This window comes from Oreochromis niloticus, linkage group LG10 (genome assembly GCF_001858045.2).
Source record: "Oreochromis niloticus isolate F11D_XX linkage group LG10, O_niloticus_UMD_NMBU, whole genome shotgun sequence".
In the NCBI taxonomy this organism is placed as follows: Eukaryota; Metazoa; Chordata; class Actinopteri; order Cichliformes; family Cichlidae; genus Oreochromis; species Oreochromis niloticus.
The window spans coordinates 13,661,280-13,682,679 of NC_031975.2; the positions used below are offsets into that span (position 1 = coordinate 13,661,280).

General features: G+C 40.1%; 2 protein-coding genes across 3 annotated transcripts; one reads left to right on the forward strand and one right to left on the reverse strand.

The window, feature by feature from the left end:
• The first annotated feature begins 1,790 nt into the window (after positions 1-1,790).
• alg9 (ALG9 alpha-1,2-mannosyltransferase) lies at positions 1,791-10,087 on the forward strand. Its single transcript, XM_019363993.2, has 15 exons — positions 1,791-1,976; positions 4,637-4,772; positions 4,921-5,055; positions 5,415-5,485; positions 5,707-5,795; positions 6,097-6,232; positions 6,547-6,634; positions 7,384-7,489; positions 7,748-7,870; positions 8,158-8,312; positions 8,442-8,571; positions 8,652-8,799; positions 8,910-9,039; positions 9,128-9,258; positions 9,444-10,087. Exons 1-15 carry the CDS (start codon positions 1,837-1,839, stop codon positions 9,565-9,567), a joined length of 1,842 nt encoding a protein of 613 aa, XP_019219538.1. The 5' UTR covers positions 1,791-1,836; the 3' UTR covers positions 9,568-10,087.
• On the reverse strand, positions 9,805-19,821 carry layna (layilin a). 2 transcript variants are annotated; one of them, XM_025910762.1, is made up of 8 exons: positions 17,899-19,821; positions 17,756-17,773; positions 16,094-16,391; positions 14,682-14,839; positions 14,560-14,604; positions 14,420-14,479; positions 14,226-14,322; positions 9,805-12,565 (listed from the first exon to the last, which is right to left on the reverse strand). In XM_025910762.1, the coding sequence occupies exons 1-8, from the start codon at positions 17,972-17,974 to the stop codon at positions 11,854-11,856; spliced, it is 1,464 nt and encodes a 487-aa protein (XP_025766547.1). In that variant the 5' UTR covers positions 17,975-19,821; the 3' UTR covers positions 9,805-11,853. The 2 variants fall into 2 exon arrangements, with proteins under 2 accessions (XP_025766547.1, XP_003446798.2); XM_003446750.5 differs by having other exon boundaries at positions 17,756-17,776.
• Positions 19,822-21,400: the final 1,579 nt, after the last annotated feature.

Genomic DNA, 21,400 nt, shown 5'->3' on the forward strand with positions numbered 1-21,400 from the left:
TAAACATTTCTCAAAAAGAACAGACTGAGATTAGTTAGTGGTCATAATAGCAATAACTGAGCTGTATAACTATATACAGGGAACGTTGTAAAGATGTAAAAAAATAAAATAATTCCTTTAATTAACTGTGTCACAAAAGAATAAACGCTTACCACAGTACTCTGTAAAAGTCTTCAGCCACCCATCATTTCTTTATATTTTGTGTCCAGGGAGTCAGACTTTCTTGCAGTTTTAGAATAGTCTTGTTTTCTTTCTGGCTTCATTCAAGCATAAAAAAGACACCTAATAAGTGTTGTATCTACACATAATAGACAGCTGTTTTAAATTGTACCTTTAGGTACTTTGTTACTAGCAGCCTGTTATGAAAGCACATAATTTGTTCCCATTCCTTTAGTTGAAACATGATGTTGATGTTATGGAGTGATGAATCCAAATTTAAAAAAATGTTTTAACTCAAATTTTAATCATATGCACGGAGGAGGTCCGGAGAGATGTACAAGAGTCTCTCTCATGGTTTAGGGCTGGATTTCAGCTAGTGGTGTTGTTAAAACTGGAGAAATAATAAACACAGAAAAAGTACCATCAGATTTTGATCAACCATGCAATGCTATCTGGAAAGTTTCTGATTGCCAACAGCTTTATTTTTTAGCATGTCAATGATAACAAAAACACTGCTAATGCAGTGAAACCATGGCTCGATAGAAAAACTCACTATGTAACACTATCATTCACTGATTGGTCTCCCCAGAGCCTCAAAATTTTTGAAGCTTTGAAGACATGACATTACAAGAAAGTTTGCCTAAAAGAGTTCAGGCTGTGTTAAAAAATAAAGGTGGTCACACCAAATATTAAGGCACCCTGTGTTTTTGTCTTATATGCTGTATTTCCATATATATTTGCACACTTTTCAATATATCACTGAACCTATTGCTTAATTCCTTGGAAAATATAAATAAATGAAGGGTGACTTAATACTTTTAAACTTTATAATCCATATAAGCATAATATATTGTACACTTGCCTCAAGAGACATTTCTGGGTTGCTTGATCAGCTGGCCTGCTCATCACTTTGCTACAAGTCTCTCTGTGGATGCCTCCACTTATTTACTCACTTATTGACTTTTTTGACAATGTGGGGCAACAAATGTAAATGTTATATACATTTCACTAGAGCAGGTTCTATAAGTCACGGTTATTTTCAGCAAGGAAAATGTGATGAAAATTATTACTTGTGAGATTTTTTAAGATGCTTAAAAAAAATGTAACTTTACTTTGCAGCAACGCAGATCAAATCCAAGGGAAGAGTTGCGGAGAAAAGATTAAATAGAGACAATATCATAAGATCAGAAAATTAACAAATGTTTTTAATAGTTGACACAAAGCCCAGTTTGGTGGTTTTTGTCAAAAATTCAGAGGTCAAAATGTAATTTTCGTAATTCCTCCTGGTTTAATTGAAAGTTTAGTCCGTGAACTGGCCTAAAACTGGAACTAAAAATGAATCTTAGGTCTAATTTTCAGTAAGCACTGATGCATGTTTTTATTGAGAGCGAAAATTGCCTTTACAGAGTGCTGAGTTCGCGTTTATCTGAACTTCTTTGACCTTCCCCCGCACACACATTTCCTTATTTTATTTAAACGTTTTTATGTATTTATTCTTATTAACAAACATGTTTAAATGAATAAAACTAATCTAAAGCGAACTGAAACTTTACTGAATCGCAGTAGAGAGTATTTGTAACTTCAGCGCTAAACTGAACTGTATGATTAGAGCTGTCAATAACCGGACACAGCCGAAAATGAACGAATCGCGACTCGGGAGCAGCACCGTCGGTAAACATGGCGGCCAAGGCGCTTCGGCAGCGAACCAGGCGAGGCAGCAGACAAGATGCAAACAACGTGAACGTCCCCGCCGAAACTCGGGCACCCAAAGAAGAGAAAGTCAGCGATGACAGCAAAATCACAGAGACTCGGCAAGAGTGAGTATGAATCCAGAGGAGACACAAGCTGCATGAGGAGGTGTGACTGACAGCCTGAGCAGGGGACGCTAGCTAAGCTAGCTACTTTGATACCTTAGTAAGTTTTGACTGTAACGACACGATAACAACGCCTGTTAATGACCACCGAACAAACTACACCAATGTGTATTTACATTAATATGAACCACAGTGGCTGTTTAGCTGTGTGTCCACCGTACTAACTAAGTTGCGTTGTTTATGTTTTAGCGGAGCAGTAAATCGCAGTGGTCAGCTCCATTCATTCTGTTAGTGTCAGATATGTGGTAACTGGCTGTGGTGCCAGTTGTGGCGTGGGTAAACTCGTGCTCTGGACCGACACAAACGCTCGTTTGAGCCGATTGGGTGGTGTTGTTGATAGGTTGCTGAGGGGAAATAAGTGACAGTTTGTAAGGTGACGTGTCATAAAAGACGTAACGTGAGGGTCAGGGCTGAGCTGCAGCTGAGCCGACTATAATCTGACTAATCTGATGATGGGTGCGAACAAAGGAAACACTGCCACACATAAGCAACACTGTGAACGCAAATCACACGTTTGTATTAGTGTGGCCATCCACACAGTTCTCTTAACACGGGAAGTTATTATAACTGTTAGATAATAAAGATATAAATATTTCTTAACCGATAGAAAGTGCACATTATTTATATATTTTACAAGATGATAGTGTGATCGGCTGTGATGTGTGGAGTCAGATCTGGAGGTGGCAGAGGTCATAATGATAACATTTTAACTGGGAGTCATCATAATGCACAGAAATGAGAATATCTGCTCCGACCAGAATGATATGTATACACTGCTCAGAAAAAATTAACTAACACTTAGAAAAAACATCAGATCGCAGTGGGAAAAAATCTAGCTGGATATCTATGCTCAGATGGACTGGATAATGCGTTAGGAATGAAATGATGCCACATTGTCTGATGGAAGACACCCCGAAGTGACAAAATGGTGAGACAGGCTAGTCCCTGTTGCTGAAATTCCATTGTAGTAACTCAAAATGCCGCTCAGTAGTTTGTATGGTCCTGGGGGATGTCCTCGCAGAGCTGGACCAGGGCATCACTCTGCTGTCTAAGGTGCAACCTGGTGGCGTCGGATGACCAAAACATAATGTAGCCTGCTTTGGTCAGGCTAAAACAAAGCCAGTCATTGATATCAATTCCTTCATCCTCCAGAGGATGTTGGGTTCTCAGGCCACCCTCGTGAAGTCTGTTGTAGATTTTTTTGGTCAGAGACATTCACACCTGTGGCATGCTGGAGGTTATTTTGTAGTTCTGGCAGTGCGCATCCTGTTCCTCCTTGCACAAAGGAGCAGATACCGGTAATGCTCATGGGTTCAAGACCTTGTACAGCCCTGTCCGGTTATCCTAGAGTAGCTACCTGTCTCCTGGAATCTTTTCCATGCTCTTGAGACTGTCCTGGGAAACACAAAAAGCCTCCTGGCAATGCCACATATTGATGTGCCATTCTGGAGCAGTTGGACTACCTGTGCAACCTCTGTAGGGCCCAAGTATTGCCTCATGATACCAGTAGTGACACTGACCCTGGCCAAATGCAAAACTAGTGAAAAAACAGTCAGAAAACATGAAGAAGGAAAATGTCAGCGGCCTCCACCATGTAAAACCATTCCTGTTATAGGCAAGTCTCATTGTTGCCCCTCAGTGGACCCATTGTTAATGTCATTAACAGAAAAGCAGCCCTCTCTGCTACTTAACTGACCAATATTTGATTAGTCATTGTAAAAAAAAAATACAGAGAAATATGGAACTACGTAAATTTTTGTGTGAAAAAAGTTTGTTGATGCTGATATTTCTTATACTAAAATAAATATCACGCTGGCTCTCATTTTGTTGTTAATAACTCACAAAAAACATTGGTTTAAATAATTTATCAAATACTTCTAAAATACAAAATCCAGAGGCAGGATAAGAAGCATAAAAGGTGAAAAGAAATGGGAGAAAAATAAAGAAACAATAAAAACATTTGAGATTGTTATTCACAATAGTAATGTTGGTTTGGAAAAGAGATAAACTGTTTAAAGAGTATTTCCTAAAGTAAATATGAAACTGGAATAAATTTGGAGAAAATATTTATGTGTTTTGTAAAAGTGAACAGAACTGTGAGCTGGAAATACACAACAGATGGACAGACTGCAAATAGTGGAAATATGAAGGGCTGCAGAGGATAATTGGCAGCTGTTTGTATCCAGATGTATAATTAGGTTTAATATTCTGTTGAAACATTAAATGATATTCCTCAGGCAGTGCTTACTTGTGCCCTCAGGGAGACGCTCTTTCAGTCCTCACAGTAGAGCTGTCTTTTCTTGTTAGTGAACTAACACCACACATGTACATTTTGGGATTATCTGTGTATTGTTTTCCCAGCTCTGAAATGATGAGGCTTAATTGGTATTTTATTAAAAGCAGGCACACGAGTGTAGCAAAGCAGTTAAACCGGTATGTGATAAAACACCCACTCAGTGCTCACATAAGTTTTTATATTATTTAAGATGTAGACAATTTATTTATCTTTTTATTTGTGTAATGGGAAAGTTCTGATTTATATTAGCATAAGTATATACATATGCATTGAATGAATGTTCATATTAATCTTTTTTTTGTAATAGGTCAATAAGTCGCGGGGGTCAGGTATGGGCTCCAGAAGGTTCGACTGCATTTAAATGCCTGCTCTCTGCACGCTTCTGTGCAGCTTTGCTCAGCAACATCTCCGACTGCGATGAGACGTTTAACTACTGGGAGCCTGTGAGTACTGATCTCTGCTGTGGGGCATTTGAAAGTGCCGTAGTGTGTCGTGTGACAGTTTTTCTAATGCCTGCTTCAGAATCATTTTGAAGCATCCCTCTCTTGTTCCAATGGATTATGTTTGTCTTTTATTACTGTGTTCTGACAGATGCACTACTTGCTCTACGGCACAGGAATGCAAACATGGGAATACTCTCCACTGTATGCCATCAGGTCCTATGCTTACTTATGGTTACATGCACTTCCTGCTTGCTTGCACGCCCATGTTCTACAGACAAACAAGGTAACTATCGCAAGGTCGGATTTTGCCATGTGTTGATGTTCCTGTATTTTATAATAGGGATGCACCGATTCTGATCCCAATACCACAATGAATGCATTCTATGTAAAATCTGACAAGCTCACCATCAGTATACTTTTTCTTTTTAAAATTGAAAACTGTATTTACCTGCAGGACGTACTACTTCTATTAAAAGAAGCTTTAAACTAAAATCTGGATAGACTAAAAAGTTCAATATTCCTCCACGGGGCATCTAAAGTTTAAAATACATGAATTCACACATGCGTGCACACACAGGTGTGTGTAACGTTATAGTGGGACATGTGCAGTAGTTTCAGGCTTGTGTTATGACTGTGTTGCAGGTGTTGGTGTTCTACTTTGTGCGATGTGTCTTAGCATTCTCCTGCTGTGTCTGTGAGCTCTATTTCTACAAGTGAGTTTACCCTCCTCTTAAATGCAACGCATTTTAGCACTGTGGTGTTCACATTTTGGGATAATTTTGTAGATGTCTAGAATCATCTGTTACAAAGCAATTTTGCTGCAGGGGTTTTTTCTGATTAAGATATGTTTCTAAAGTTAAGCATTTGTATTTTGTGTGTGTGTGTGTGTGTGTGTGTGTGTGTGTGTGTGTGTGTGTGTGTGTGTGTGCCACAGAGCAGTTTGTAAGAAGTTTGGTTTGCACGTGGGTCGTCTGATGTTGGCATTCCTTGTCCTGAGCACAGGGATGTTCTGCTCCTCTGCAGGTTGGTCGTGTTTATTTACATAGTTAAGTTTCTGGGGACTATCAGTTGCCTCCATCCTAACATCTGTTGGTTTTTACATCGAGCAACTCATTACAAAGCCTTGCTTTTCTGGCCTTTTGGCAGATCACTGATCAAGAAGAGCAGAATTGCCACATGAACAGTGTGCAGTGTTTGCCTCTAAGGAACATTTCATATTTATGATTTATTTCCCGTCTCCTGTGCTCCCATTAACGCTGTAGGAATTGTAGGGACATTTTTGTGTTTGTGCTTTTTCTGATTACGTTTTGTTGTTTCTCTTCAGCTTTCCTACCTTCATCTTTCTGTATGTACACAACACTGGTTGCCATGACGGGTTGGTTCCAAGACTCGACACCGTTAGCCATCATCGGCGTGGCTGCCGGCGCCATTGTTGGATGGCCATTCTCTGCATTGATCGGGTATGACTGTAAATACTGGCATTGCAGGCTTTTAACTATGTGTTAATTGTAATACAGCTTTTTTGAAAAAACTCAAACACCTTTAAATTCTTTTTTTTTAACTTTATTCTGAATATGAATGTTTACAGGCTTGCTTGAATTTTCAGTGGAGTTTAATTCTTATTAGTTTGTGCAATACAGCCAACCATTGACAACAAAAATGTATCACTTTTTTGACTTTCTGCTGTACTTCACACATTACAATAACATATGAACTGGGATGAATGTGAACCGGATCAGCTACTGTGTCATTGATGTTTTTTCTCTCTCTTTAGGCTTCCAATTGCTTTCGACTTGCTTGTGTTGAAGAGGCAGTGGAAGAGTTTCATCACCTGGTCATTTATTGCTTTGCTTCTGCTGCTGGTAAGAATATACAACTACTAGAATAATGGGTTTCTTTTCTGTCACAGGTAGAGCGTTCCCCACAAAATATCTGTGGGCGTACCACAGGAGCAGGAATATAATAATGCATTTTGCTGTCATGTGTCATATTGTCACAACTTATATAAACTATACTAAAAAATACTGGGCCATCTACACCTACAGGTGCTGCTCGGCCATAGAAACCCATGTCATGATGCTCTCAGTGCACAGTTTTTATGCTGATGTTTATTCCAGTGGAGGTTATTGAGTCAGGAGGATTTTGATGACACACTGTGCACCTCAGCGCTCACTAACCTAACTCTGTAACTTTATGTCCTCTATCACTTCGTGGCTAAGTTACTGTGGTTCCTAAGTCCTTCCACTTTGCAGGAACACCTCTTACAGCTGATTGTGGAATATCTAGTAGAGAAGGAATTTGACGAATTCATCTGTTGAAATGATGGCATCCTATTACAGCACTATGCTCAAAATCAGAGAGCTCTTCAGAATGATCCACTGTTTGACAGATATTTTTTAAAGCAGACTGCATAGTTAGGTTGGTGATTTTCTTTTAGTTTGTGGCAATGGGACGAAAAACACCTGGATTCAAAGATTTAAGAGCTGTGGCTTGACACTTTTGTCCATCTGTATCTCTAGTTTTTTGTGAATTATAGAATATTTTTATGCAGGAGCTTAATGTTTATGTGACCTGCGTCAGTTCACTTTCCTTCTCATCTTGTCTTTCCCAGGTACCTCTGGTGGCGGTGGACTCTTTCTTTTATGGCAAACTGGTCATAGCGCCACTCAATATTCTCCTGTACAATGTCTTTACACCACATGGGCCTGATCTATATGGTAAATGACAAAATACACGTCCTATTTTGTCACATTTAGGCCACCTCAATACATCTACATGTGATATTTATATAAAGTATGAGATATTTAGGATATACAATGTTGGATATGCCTTTTATGAATTGCCCAATTTACTACGGTAACTGTTGGACTGATAATACGTCAATGACAAGCAAATATTAAGATTTAACAGTTTATCACTGCAGGTTTTGTTGGGCACAGGGTAACTTCACTTGCTTTCTGTTGTTTAATTTCCAGGTACGGAGCCGTGGCATTTTTACTTTGTAAACGGCGTCCTGAACTTCAACCTGGTGTTTGCTCTGGCACTGTTTTCCCTGCCACTCACTGCTCTCATGGAGACACTGTTACACAGGTTCAATGGTGTGTTTTCCTGCGTATGCACAAAATATGTTGATTTTGGCTTGTGTGCGTGTGTGTTCGAATTACACTTGTAATGATTCACTCACCTATATACATTTGTTCGTGATTTAGTCCAGGTAGTTACCCTCATCTACTGTCTCACATTAACTCTTTAACTTTTACAAACTGGTTAATACTCTTCTAAGTCACTGTGCTCCACAGTGCAATATATTCAGTATATTCCAGCACGTTTACAGGGTTTACCTTTTGTGATTTCACATCGTTGTACACACGTGTGTTTTCTTCAGTGCAGAACCTGGGCCGCCCGTACTGGCTGACTCTGTCTCCCATGTATCTGTGGATGTTGGTTTTCTTCACTAGACCTCATAAAGAAGAGCGTTTTCTCTTTCCTATTTACCCTCTCATCTGCCTCAGCGGGGCAGTTGCCCTCTCCTCATTACAGGTGCAGTTTGCCATTGTCTAATTTTGGCTTTCAAAGCAAAACAGTCAGCTGCGTTAGTTGATTTCAGCATTTTTAGGCCCATTTGGTCACAAATGTGCACGTAAATTAAATGGATTTTATTCCCCACAGAAATGCTACCACTTCCTGTTCCAGCGATACCGACTGGAACACTACACCGTCTCTTCGAACTGGTTGGCTTTAAGCGCAGTGGTGGTCTTCGCTGTGCTGTCGCTGTCTCGTTCTGTCGCTCTCTTCAGAGGTTTGTGTTTGTGTCCCTTTTTCCCTAAGCACCAGCATAATCATTGAGTGAAGGCTCATGATATTTTGGTCTGTTTACAGGCTACCATGCCCCTCTGGACCTGTACCCAGAATTTCACCGCATTGCCAAGGATCCAACTCTGCACTCGGTGCCTGAAAGCAGACCTGTCAGCGTATGTGTTGGCAAAGAGTGGTATCGCTTCCCGAGCAGCTTTCTTCTCCCACACAAGTCAGTGTCCAGAAAACCTGCACAGGTTTTCAGTGTCTGATAAAGTCTGTAAGGGTGATTTCTCATTTTTATGTTTTTACTAAGCTGAAAGTCTCTTTTTTAATCTCCAGCTGGCAACTGCACTTCATTCAGTCTGAGTTTAAGGGGCAGCTGCCTCAGCCGTATGCCTCTGGTCCTCTGGCCACACAGATCATCCCAGCTAATATGAACGATCAGAACCTGGAGGAGCCAAGCAGATATGTAAGTTCCTTAGACACAGACATGTTTGCTAACTAATACTGTAGTTAAGAGCAGTTAAATTAAAAATGTAATTGTCTACTCTGTGCAGGTTGATTTAAAACAGTGCCACTACTTAGTGGACCTAGACACAGATGAAGAGACACCGCTTGAGCCACGTTACTCAGCCAGCAAAGAGGAGTGGACTATCATCGCTTATAAGCCTTTTCTTCAAGCATCAAGGTAGTTTTACAAGTAAATATTTTACAAATAAGTGGAAAAAACAGTAAAATTAAACTCTGTAAATTAAGGAAAAAGCATAATGTATTGCAGTTGAAAAGAAAAGGAAACATCCTGAGAAAATGTAAACATTAAGGAGATCTACAGTGTGAAGCAGATTGTTTACATGTAAGGCATTTTTCTCTCAGGTCATCTCCTCTCTTCAGAGCGTTCTACATCCCATTCATATCTGACCACCACACCACCTTTAGGCGCTACGCCATCTTAAAACCGCGGCGGCAAAAGCAGCCTCGTAAGCGGAGCCACGGCTGACCTTTTACACCCGAACCTGTACAGTTGTACAAAATCCCAACAAAAGACGTCAATCACCTCTTCTCAAAACAGCTGGTATTTGTGTGTCAGTGTGCATGTTGTCTCACGAAACCTTTGAAGCTATCAGACCCTTTAAAGACATCAACCCCCCTGTCCAGTTGTCATCAACACTACACACAGACTCTCTGAATATCACCACCCTGGACCACTTTTTGGTGACCAAACAGTGTTTGCGTGTGAATGAAAGGCAGAAATGTATTAGAAAAAGGTGAGAAAAATATCAGCGCACGTGTGGGAAAGACATCAGTCTGCTTTTGAACTTGTGTGTGAAAGAGTGCATGTGAGAGCGAGAGAAAATGCTTGGCAGGGTATGAGCTGGACGTTTTATCTTATTTTGTATGCCTGTGTTGAGCCGGATGTCTTTCAGGGGATGCACATCACAAGATATTTGCATTAATTCAGCCCGTATTTGAAACTTGAAAATGTGGCCTGACTGGAGGAATTTCTCTGACCAGTGAAATCGAGAAATCCTCTCGCGTCTGGGCTTGAACAGTGTCCTGTTGTGTGCTCTGTCGGGTATGAGTGTGGAAGATAAATAAAACCAAGGATGCTTAAGTAATTTAACTTAATAAAATCATGATTGACTGTGAATATAAATCTGATGTTGTTTTTATTGGGACAGTAAAATCACTCTTTGACAGGTTGGCTTTTCATCTCATTTTATTGGAATATTCCTTATGTAGCAAACATACAAACCACTCTCACTTACAGGAGAGATATCAAGACATAATACATTCTGAATTAATAGTAATAATGATGATGCTTGGGTTTATATTACACTGTAATAGCATGCCGTAATGTTTGGTTAGGCTGCAGGCACTCAAGCTAAATTGTAGCAGCCACCTTGTTGTTTTTTCTTTAGAATGCCTTTGATAAATACTGGAATAAGTGTGTAAAATTAAGGTCTCGTCACAATTTAAGGCAATATAAAACCACACAGGAGATAAATACAACCACCTAGTGCTTCAAGGAGCAGTACTGGTTTATTGTGTTTAATCTATTTGAGGTAGCCCGCATCTCTCAGGTATACTTGGGTGTACTTAACAGTTTTCAAGCACAGCAAACATAACAGTCCAAGACCTCAGTTATCTTACCAAGCAAGCACAGCATGACACGACCATGCAAAACAGGCTGCTACACACATGAAAACACACATGCTTTTATAGACAAAGATGCTCATAATCCTCAGTCAACCGTAAACGTCCACATTTTGGTAATGATGCAATGTACACAAGAAAAGGTGAGTTTAGCTTACAGTAGGTGCTTCTTTACTGGGTCATTTCTGTAATGTAAACTGTATTATGGCTCTTTCCAAAAACTTCCTATGCATGCATATATTGAAATATATGGGGATGCTTTAGTGAGGTCCAGAAAATTTTAAATCTGGAGGCTTTACCATGTAGGTGACGTTTGTGTCAAGGGTACTCCGGTGGTTTGGAATTGATCTTGTGTAATATTATCACTTTGGATCATTTTTAAATAGGACGAAACTTTAACCTGAGACATTGTCTTTATTATTCCATGCATTTTTGTTTCCTCTAACCCCCAAACCTACAAAACTTTTTGTTCCGCCTTTGAAAGTTTTAAAGCACAGAACGGCACAGATTGAATGGACATCGTTTAAGGCATTATACGCAGCCCCTTCAGGGTAAACTGTAAACAGAAATCAATGCGCAAAATTGTGGAGATGCCAGTAACAGACTCCCCTTTTTTTATTGTTGCTTTGATGTATTTCTGCCCCTACCTCCATGTAATAAAGTCACAAATAATCCTATGACCTTGTCTTCAAAAGAAATTCATTACAGTAGGTCTGAATCATTCTGAGTAACCCGAATCTTTTTGTTGATTTGCGTTCATTCAGTGAGCATCACTGTAGAGGAAGAGGCTGAGATCTTGTGGAGACATCACGAAACAGGAGCACATCAAACTGTCTGCATAAACAAATATAGCTTATTTGCACCACCCGATTACTTTAGTATTCGTAGACAAAATTGTGTTCATTTACCACAAACGAATTCCTACACAGACTAGTCTACCAGCAGGCTACAGGCTGAATTATGGGGCCAGCAATAAAATATAAATTATATATTTTTTCAACCTGATTTTCAGTCCTTTAAACAGGTAACAGGCTAGAAACATTTAAAACCATGCACAGTCTTTAGCCACTCTCTCAGTGTCATTCACTCATTCAGTGCTGTACACATAATAAAGCCGATTTTGAGGCAATCAGTAGTTTTCCCTGTTGATCCATTCATGCTCGTTGAAGTATCTTCTTCCACCGTCCAAATTCAGCCCATTTCTGTAGCAATCCACATTTGCATTGTAGGACTTTCGGTTTCCGTAGGTTCCGAGGCTGGTTCGGTAAGTGTCTTCCTTTCCATTGGTGATGTATGTCTGATACAGGTCAGCCTTTCCTGTGTGACCTCCGGGTCTTAGTTTGGGATCATAGAGGTCACTCCCTGCTGTGATGCTGCCATCATACAGTCCGTGGTCCCTGTAAAGGGTGCTGCCGAAATGCTCGCTCTTTGTTGTACGACGACCCAGACTCTTGTCGTAGAACTCTCTGTGACCCGTCCGACCCAAACTGCTGCCACTCACGTCCCTCTTCCCTGAGCGGCCCAAGCTGGTGTCGCAGAAGTCACGAGTGCCACGGCGCCCGAGGCTGAGATCATTGAGGTCAAAGTTTAGGAAACAGCTCTCTGTGCTCGCAAGTGTCACAAAGCCGCTCTCTGTGTCCCGGCCCCCCAGATTATCGTAGTCACCGGTTGGTGTGTCAGGGGAGGAGCATAAAAAGGAGGTGTTCTTGGTCTGCGGGCGAGCTGACACGAGGTCGTCATCCTTCTGGGAACGAATGACATTGTAGACATCAGTTGAAGTTGGGCTTGGGCACAGTCCTGGGTCTGTTTGACATACTTCAGATTTCTGCTGTTTCCTCCTCCTGTCACACAGAGAGAGAAGACACCAAACAAGACACCTTAAAACATTCACGCATACAGAAAACAACATCTCTCTCTCTCTCTCTCTCTCTCTCTCTCTCTATATATATATATATCTATATGTATCGCCACCATTATGAATTGTTACTGTGTGTTATGAGCAGATCCCACATACATCATCGTGAATGCTGCCATAAATTAATATTGTGTATTAATCAACATTGAAAATACTCCACCTCAGTGTACTTCAGTATGAGTCATGTCTATGAAAAACTGCAGATTTCAGCTGTGTTTAGAAATCTCACAGACATTTTAATTTAAAAAACATTAAATTTTTAAACCATTTCGGATTTGTCCATAGCCACATATGAGAATATTCATGTAAAATGTCAATAGAACAGTAGCAGTATAATGTCCTCGTAAGTGGATATCAGGCCCTTATAGAGCAAAATTGAGTATTTTGGTCTAAATAACCCAAAATGTGATGTCCACATATGTGGAAGCCAGGTCCTAGGAGGTTAAAGAACAGTAATTGGGTGCACAAGTTTAAATTTATTTAGGATTTTCTCTAATCCACACAGGCTTAAATATATACATACACTCATTTAAATCTTTTAATAAGTTGTCCTGAAGTTGCTGAAGCACTACAGTGTCTTTTAACTTGACAAGGCCTTGTTAATGATCAGAACTGATTAAAACTGGAAGTTTCCTTTGCCAGTATACAAAGGATTTATTGGATTGACCAATACTTAGAACAATAAGAATGTCCTAGGAACTCAATATCTGAGAAGAACGTTGAGAAGGTTGCTTGGAGCAGATTTCAAGATCATCAGTTCAAACAAGACTACACAAATACAAATTATTCTGATGTGCCACCACTTTGCCAAGGTCCAGTAGAAACCCTGATTTTCAACCCCAGATGAGAGGAAATTTGTTTAGGATTTTTAGGAAGAACCCAGAAAGCTTGAAGGATCAAACCTGCCATGAACTGAAACATGGACACAGCTGGGTGTCCCAACAGGACAATAATCTCAAACATACATGAAAACTGAATTGGGAAACATTAATCTCCTCAAATTGTTAAGTTTCCCTTAGCAAGTTACACTGTAACCAGATGCTTTTGGAAGACTTGAAGCTTCTGGTATTCCTCTGGCTGGATATTTGACCACTCTTCCTTTTAGAATTGGTAAAGTTAATTTAAATTGCTCAGTTTCCTGGCATGGACCAGCTCCATGAATTTTCAATATGGTTGAGGTTGGAACTTTGGAAAGGTCAAATACTAGTGGGGATGTATGAATAATTCTGGCCCTGTGTGGATTTAGAGAAAATCCCAAATAGAATAGAATAGAATAGAATGCCTTTATTGTCATTATACAGCTGTACAATGAGATACAGAGCATCTCCTACTCAGTGTAAACATGTTGGGGGGGGGGGGGGGGGGGGGTACAGTTCTGCAGCGCTATATACATATACAAATATATGTATGTACATATACAAATACAAATATGTACATATACAAATACAAATACAAATAAATTCCACCTTCTGCTCCCAGTTACCATGAGATTCATGCCCACTGTGTGTGTATGTCACCATACCCGCGTGACATTGCTGTCTTTAGTATTCTTGCATTTAGTATTTGCCTTTATTTTGGATCCTCACCGTCGGACAATCAGCTTGAAGCAGCAGACGCCTGTCACTGTCAGCAGCAGCAGTATGAGGGGAATGGTGGGAATGATGATGTAAACCAAATTCAGAACTAAATAAAAGACAGACAACAAAGATACAGATTTAGTAATTGTCATGTAGGTCTAAATTTGTCCCATTTTTTCACAAATTATTGAAATGTTTATCACCTGTTTGGTTGTGGTTGTGATCATTTGGATTCCACGGCACCACGGGTGAAGAGAAGACATCTGTAATGAAAGCTATCAGTCTCTAAACATTCAAAATGTCAACATCAGCCTAAAAGCTAATATCAGTTTTTTTTTTTTACCTGTTTGAGTGGAGTTAGGTGAAGGAGAAGGATCCAGTGGCTCCTCTGGGGAGAAAAAAAATGAATTCAGCAGTAACAACAATTTCAAGTCAAACAAAAATTAAATGACCTCTGAGTAATACCTGCAGTGTATTTGCAGATGAAGTTGTTCTTGGTTTCACAATTGTCGTCGTTCCACTGGAACATGTAGAGCCCTCCTATACCAGGAGGAGCGGACGGTTGGTGATACATTACAACGCACACCTCATAACCACACGATGGCTCATCCCAGTGCCAGTTCCTATACAGACGCACACAAAGCAACCACTGTCTCAAAGCTGTTTTAAAGCCGAGGTAGGCAACATATTTTTGGCATCACTGGAGGAAAAACAAAATCTATAATGACTTTTCAAGGTATTGTAAAGTAACGTGAGAGGTAACTAGTGTCCCTTCGACCTCGTTGAGCTCTGCTGGTCCGCTGCTGATTGTTTAACACCAGATATGATGACATATGAGTATTATAACGAACAAAAATGAAATAAAACGTGACAATGTGATAAAGCGACAAAGTGTTTGAAACCTGACTTTTTTTAAAGATTGAGTAATGGATGTTTTAACTAATAAATCATTTTAATTACAAAAAAGAAATAAAGAAAAGATATTTTGGTGTTTTGCTTTTTAAGCTGTCCACTATTTAAAGCTGGCATCAAAAGGTTTCAAGTTAAAAAAAAAAATTGTTGAATATGTTACAGCAAAACTTAATTGCGAGATTTTGTGCTGTACTACACACTAAAGACCTAAAAACAACATCAGTTGTACTGCAAAAAGGCAGCATTGAACCTTTTTCATGTGAATCCTTGAAATAAAGATTTTTTCTTTTCTTTTTTTCTTTTTGACAACGGCAAGGCCAATTGTATTTATATAGCACATTTCATTACAGGTAAACTCAACAAGTTTAACACAAAAGATGAAAAAGCTAAGTAGGTCTGAAATAATAAAAGGTAGCATTGACACTAACACATTTTAAGTCTTTGAGGAGATCAGACAAATGAGAAAACCCTGTCTTCTCACACAGACTCTATAAAGAGATGGACGCAGCCACTCAATCAGCTGATTAGTGAGGTCGTGTTAAGAAGCCGTGAGTGTTTGCACCACCACAATTTTTGGTCATTTAAATTCAAATGTGCAGGGGAGGTGCACACACTTATTCTCTAACGACGCAAACAACAAACATAGCTTCACGTTTGTCGTAACTTCATGTTTTATTTAACACTACCCTAAAACTGCCGATTTAGTCATGCATAAAGTATTTTCTGAGGACACAAAGCCAGCTAGAGGCTGTTTTCTCATAGATTTCTATGCAAGTATTAATAAGATGGTTCAACCCCTACAGGCCATTAAAAAGAATTCAGCTAAAATCTCTACAAGCTACATCCATCTTTCATACAGTCTATGTTTTCTCATCTCGTGGAAATGAACCAGGGGCAGGTTTTTTTTTTTTTTTAACATCACTGCTTTAAAATTCACTTTTCACTCACTGACTCTCTGTTCCCACCTAAATGTGGACTTGCTACCATCCAGCCAGTAATACTGGGAAGAGCAGTCCAAGTTGCTATCCTCGCCTCCATGGTTTCGGCGGAGACCTATCCAGAAGTCTCCATCAGTTGGGCGGAGCTCTGTGATGAGCTGCTCTATGATCTTCTGCTCGGACTCAGACTCCACGCTCAGGAGCTGACCCCCGTCCCGTCTGCAGGCGCGTTCTGCCTCCATGAAGTTCAGCTTACGGCGGAGCTCGGAGAAGTAGGCCAGCTTATAGCATGGCTTCCCTTTTCCTGCCTTGCACACGCGCTGGCCTACAACACACACACACACACACACACCATTGTTCATGCTGGATACAGTGGCTTGCAAAAGTATTCGGCCCCCTTGAACTTTTCCACATTTTGTCACATTACAGCCACAAACATGAATCAATTTTATTGGAATTCCACGTGAAAGACCAATACAAAGTGGTGTACACGTGAGAAGTGGAACGAAAATCATACAGGATTCCAAACATTTTTTACAAATAACTGAAAAGTGGGGTGTGCGTAATTATTCAGCCCCCTGAGTCAATACTTTGTAGGACCACCTTTTGCTGCAATTACAGCTGCCAGTCTTTTAGGGTATGTCTCTACCAGCTTTGCACATCTAGAGACTGAAATCCTTGCCCATTCTTCTTTGCAAAACAGCTCCAGCTCAGTCAGATTAGATGGACAGCGTTTGTGAACAGCAGTTTTCAGATCTTGCCACAGATTCTCGATTGGATTTAGATCTGGACTTTGACTGGGCCATTCTAACACATGGATATGTTTTGTTTTAAACCATTCCATCGTTGCCCTGGCTTTAGGTTTAGGGTCGTTGTCCTGCTGGAAGGTGAACCTCCGCCCCAGTCTCAAGTCTTTTGCAGACTCCAAGAGGTTTTCTTCCAAGATTGCCCTGTATTTGGGTTCTGATCAGCGCTCTCCTTGTTCGGCCTGTGAGTTTAGGTGGACGGCCTTGTCTTGGTAGGTGTACAGTTGTGCCATACTCCTTCCATTTCTGAATGATCGCTTGAACAGTGCTCCGTGGGATGTTCAAAGCTTGGGAAATCTTTTTGTAGCCTAAGCCTGCTTTAAATTTCTCAATAACTTTATCCCTGACCTGTCTGGTGTGTTCTTTGGACTTCATGGTGTTGTTGCTCCCAATATTCTCTTAGACAACCTCTGAGGCCGTCACAGAGCAGCTGTATTTGTACTGACATTAGATTACACACAGGTGCACTCTATTTAGTCATTAGCACTCATCAGGCAATGTCTACGGGCAACTGACTGCACTCAGACCAAAGGGGGCTGAATAATTACGCACACCCCACTTTTCAGTTATTTATTTGTAACAAATGTTTGGAATCATGTATGATTTTCGTTCCACTTCTCACGTGTACACCACTTTGTATTGGTCTTTCACGTGGAATTCCAATAAAATTGATTCATGTTTGTGGCTGTAATGTGACAGAATGTGGAAAAGTTCAAGGGGGCCGAATACTTTTGCAAGCCACTAAATAAACTGAATTGGCTTCACATTTGCATTTACTAAATAGTCTGTATTACACTAACAAATAAATTACTTTCTAATAGTAAATATGGGGAAACTGCAAAAATAAACTTAGTTATACATCTTTATAGAGTACAGTGCTTACCTCTGGCTTCAAATATATCTGCTTCAGGAGCCAAAAGTTCAGCACACAATCAGATATTCAGCACATAAGGAAGCAAAAATAGATCCACACTTAAATCAAGCAGACGTATCTTTGCAGCATTTTTGTGTGTGAGTGCATCTTACCTGTTATGAGGCTTGTGGCTGTAGATGGATCAAAGCAGAAAAGCAGCAGGTGATAAAGGATTGTCCGCAGGTCCATCTTTGTTGTCTTTTCTCTAACCACAAAATCTTGTATTACAGTTTAGTCTTTTTCATTCTGCTGTCCATTCATGTGCCGGGTCAACAGAGGGGTTCACGTGAAAGCAGATAAAGGCCACCTATACCAATGAGGTGAGCTTCAGCTTTAGGTGTAAGAAAATGTTATAAAAAGAGGCTAAAATTAAAAAATAAAGCTTAAGAAGTACGAGAGAATCTCGGCTCCAGTTCTTTCTGCTGAAAAGGGGAGTGTGTGAGACAGGAGGAGGAGGAGGAGCAGGGAGAAGAGGAGGAAGGGCTGCATGTTTGGGAGGGGGCTGTAATCTGTTAAGAGCAGTCTTAATGATTGGGAGAAGAGGCTGCATCGATCGCAAGACATCTAATCATGCAAGTGCTTCTCATCGTAAATGCTGACAAGAGGCAGATTTCACTCCTTCCTTTATTACTTAAGCTTCGGATATTATCATTACAAAAGTGTTACATGAAAATGATCCTCTCTAACTCAATCAGGGATATTTTAAGATATTCTCTCACGTCCACTTCGCAGCATTCTTGCGGATTGTTTCTTGGTACAAAGAAAGACAGAGCCAAACACAGCAGACACGTACAACCAGCAGACAAGCCCTACAACACATTTACGCTTTTATTATTAAAATCTCTTTTATCTGGTCTTGTCTGTGTATTGGTGAGACTGAAGTGTACAGCTCAGGGAATATCAACAACCTCATGACTGTTTTCAAGATTTAATGAGGCATGGTAAGCAAAGTCAACCCCACCCCTCCAAATAGCCCCTCTAATTATGAAGGAGTGCATCTTTCATGATAATAAAGACCATTTAATATCTTTAAGTAGTCTTTTTTTCCCTCAAATAAATAGTAATGTAAGTTCAGGACTCAGGGAGTAGTTCTCTTTTCTGACAGTGATTTTACATATCAACAAAGAGCCGGCATTTCTGCAGCAGTGTGCATAGACTGTATGAACCAGGAAAAAAATACGGACATAGAAAAAGGTTTTGGCTACAAACGCCCAGCAGTTAACACTTTAACTCCTTTAAAGTAACATGCAACATGCAGTACAGTGTGAAAACTAGCATACTGTAACCACCACTGCTGTTATCTGCAACCAAAGTAAGAGACCGAAGCCAACAAGGGGCTGTAGGTGTCTATTACAATCAAGCTCTGACTGGGCAGCGATTCTGTTTAATCAGAAAAAGCACTACGGGAGTCAAAGACCTTTGCCTGTCTGCTATTATGGAAGCTTTTCCCTTCATTGCGACTAAAAACGACATTTTTTGCCATGTGTAAGTAAAAGAATTTGGGTTATGATTTCAAACTTTTGACTTAATAATTTGATCTATTGTTTTGGTCATTTTCATGTGTGTCATCTTCACCATTTTTAAGACATAAAACCTTTGGTGGATCTGTGATATCTTTTCTTCCTCCTCCATCTGTCTTTAATGTTCTTGAATTTAGTGATTAAAAGGCTTCATGCTGCCTGGTTATAAGTAGCTTGCTGCCCAGAGGCGTAGCTTTGTAAATGTTTTAGTGTTAAAAGTATTTTTGTATCACAAATCGTTGTGTGTTGTGATGATTTTCCTGCTTAAAACAGTGTGGGTTATAAACTGCTGTGTTATATGAAATGTTCATGCACTCTTTAGTGGTTAAGAACGTTTGTGTAATTAACTGATGGTCCCCCATGTCAAATACTCAGTGCAGCACTCATTTTGAATAGTTATATATATTTTACTCACTAAAGAGATAAGGGATTGTAGCTGCTTTCAGTGCCAGCTCTCTGTACACACTGTTATTCAGATCTACAACAGTGCATCCATATTTACCTTGTTAGCTCATGTCTCACCACTTCTCCCTTTTCAAAGTGGAATAACTTTGTTTTGAAAAAACAAAAAAAACCAAGTTCATAATCTTAAACTTCAGATTAGTTTCAAGTAGTCCAAAACCAGTGGGTGATGTCACAGTGATTATGTCCATCTTTTGAATACAGATTGTGATTTCTAGCCCAGGACTTTTAAAGGTGCTAGTAGGTAAATTGCTACATATCCAGAGACCCACTAGCTATTTGTTGCTGTTTCCAGTTGCAGACAGAAAACCTGTATATAATAAGCCTGGTAGAAAAAAAACCAACTTTGTAGACAAGCTCAATCGCAGAGGCATTAGCATGTGAAATTACTGAGATGCATTTTTACCGCTGCAGTTTTATATTCAGTCAGCAGGATGAACTGAAGCCAAGGATGCATGTGCACGTGACCCGCTTTTCAGAGCACAAATGGAGGAAAAGTGTATGTATGCAGTTCTTAATGGTAGTAATTTCTGAAATGGCCCATAAGGTTGATTTAAGGCTCGCAGAGAGACAGATCAGCCAGAGTTTAAACAGCAGGATGCTTCATCAGGAATATATTGTGTGTGCTAGCTTTGAATAAGGAGCCAGGGCGGGGGCAGCGAGGCCGCTCTGAAAATACTGTCGTCATGCATGCTGCGCTATCTAAACACAGCTAATCAGTTTAGGTGTAGACTGATTTCAGTCAGGGGGCTCAGCTTTGAGTACGAGACGCTTGCATTACCCTGACGCTCTGAACGATAAAAGAGAAGACAGAGGGGTTATAGGGTCCTCAAGAGGGATTCAATAAGGAATGGGCCTTGGTTTAAATTTCCTTCTTGTTTATAGCATCCGAGACCAGAAAAGGGTTTCATTAAATTAAGCCTCTCTTGCTCAATCTTCCTCTCACATATTCCCTCTTTCTCTGCCTCCACCCTCTCTACCATTTAGTTAAAGGGAAACCAGATGAATATTCCCATGGGAAGCCAGTGCATCACTAACCCAAAGCACCACCACACATGTGCAGACACTCCCCCTCATAAAGAAGCTTAGCATTAATGTTGAAAATGTAGCTATGTTCTGTGATGTTGAAGCCAATATGCATTAGCAGAGAGAACTGCTAAACGCACATTTCACTGAGACAAAGCCACGTAGTTAAAATAACATGATTTGAAGCCATAAACTGGCTCTGACCACAACAAATCATTTGTAATGTAATGAGCTTGTTTGTTTGCGGGCTGTAAAAATACGACGACTGTCAAACTCAGTTAATTCCAGTCTTTAAGCAGGAAAGAGAAAGAAAAAACTTAATTACACGCTACAAAAGAACTCAACTTTCCACCAAATTCAATTTGGATTATCAGAGGTTGGCACGCTGCCCACACCAAGTGTCCGCATTGCGTACGCCCGCACAGAGAGCTGGAAATGGGCCCTGAGTCACTGACCTGAGGGGAGCCGGACGGCTCTATCAGCAGAGCTGAGTGTCCATAAAAGAGTTTTGATGAAACCTTTTTAATAGCTGAAGTAATTCTTTTAGTCATTCATTTTGTTAATCTAGTTTTGGAAATGGGTTTGAGGGAAGGAAAGCGCTACCATT

What these genes read in the sequence shown, in the direction of transcription:
- alg9 (XM_019363993.2), top strand. Translation starts at nt 1,837, where the DNA reads ATGGCGGCCAAGGCGCTTCGGCAGCGAACCAGGCGAGGCAGCAGACAA. An exon ending in TTGCTTTGCTTCTGCTGCTG is followed by an intron (nt 6,635 to 7,383) that starts GTAAGAATATAC and finishes TGTCTTTCCCAG; the next exon opens with GTACCTCTGGTGGCGGTGGA. An exon ending in TGGAGGAGCCAAGCAGATAT is followed by an intron (nt 9,040 to 9,127) that starts GTAAGTTCCTTA and finishes TACTCTGTGCAG; the next exon opens with GTTGATTTAAAACAGTGCCA.
- layna (XM_003446750.5), bottom strand. Translation starts at nt 17,974, where the DNA reads ATGGACCTGCGGACAATCCTTTATCACCTGCTGCTTTTCTGCTTTGAT. An exon ending in AGCCACAAGCCTCATAACAG is followed by an intron (nt 17,777 to 17,898) that starts GTAAGATGCACT and finishes TGGCTCCTGAAG; the next exon opens with CAGATATATTTGAAGCCAGA. An exon ending in ACCTAACTCCACTCAAACAG is followed by an intron (nt 14,480 to 14,559) that starts GTAAAAAAAAAA and finishes CTTTCATTACAG; the next exon opens with ATGTCTTCTCTTCACCCGTG.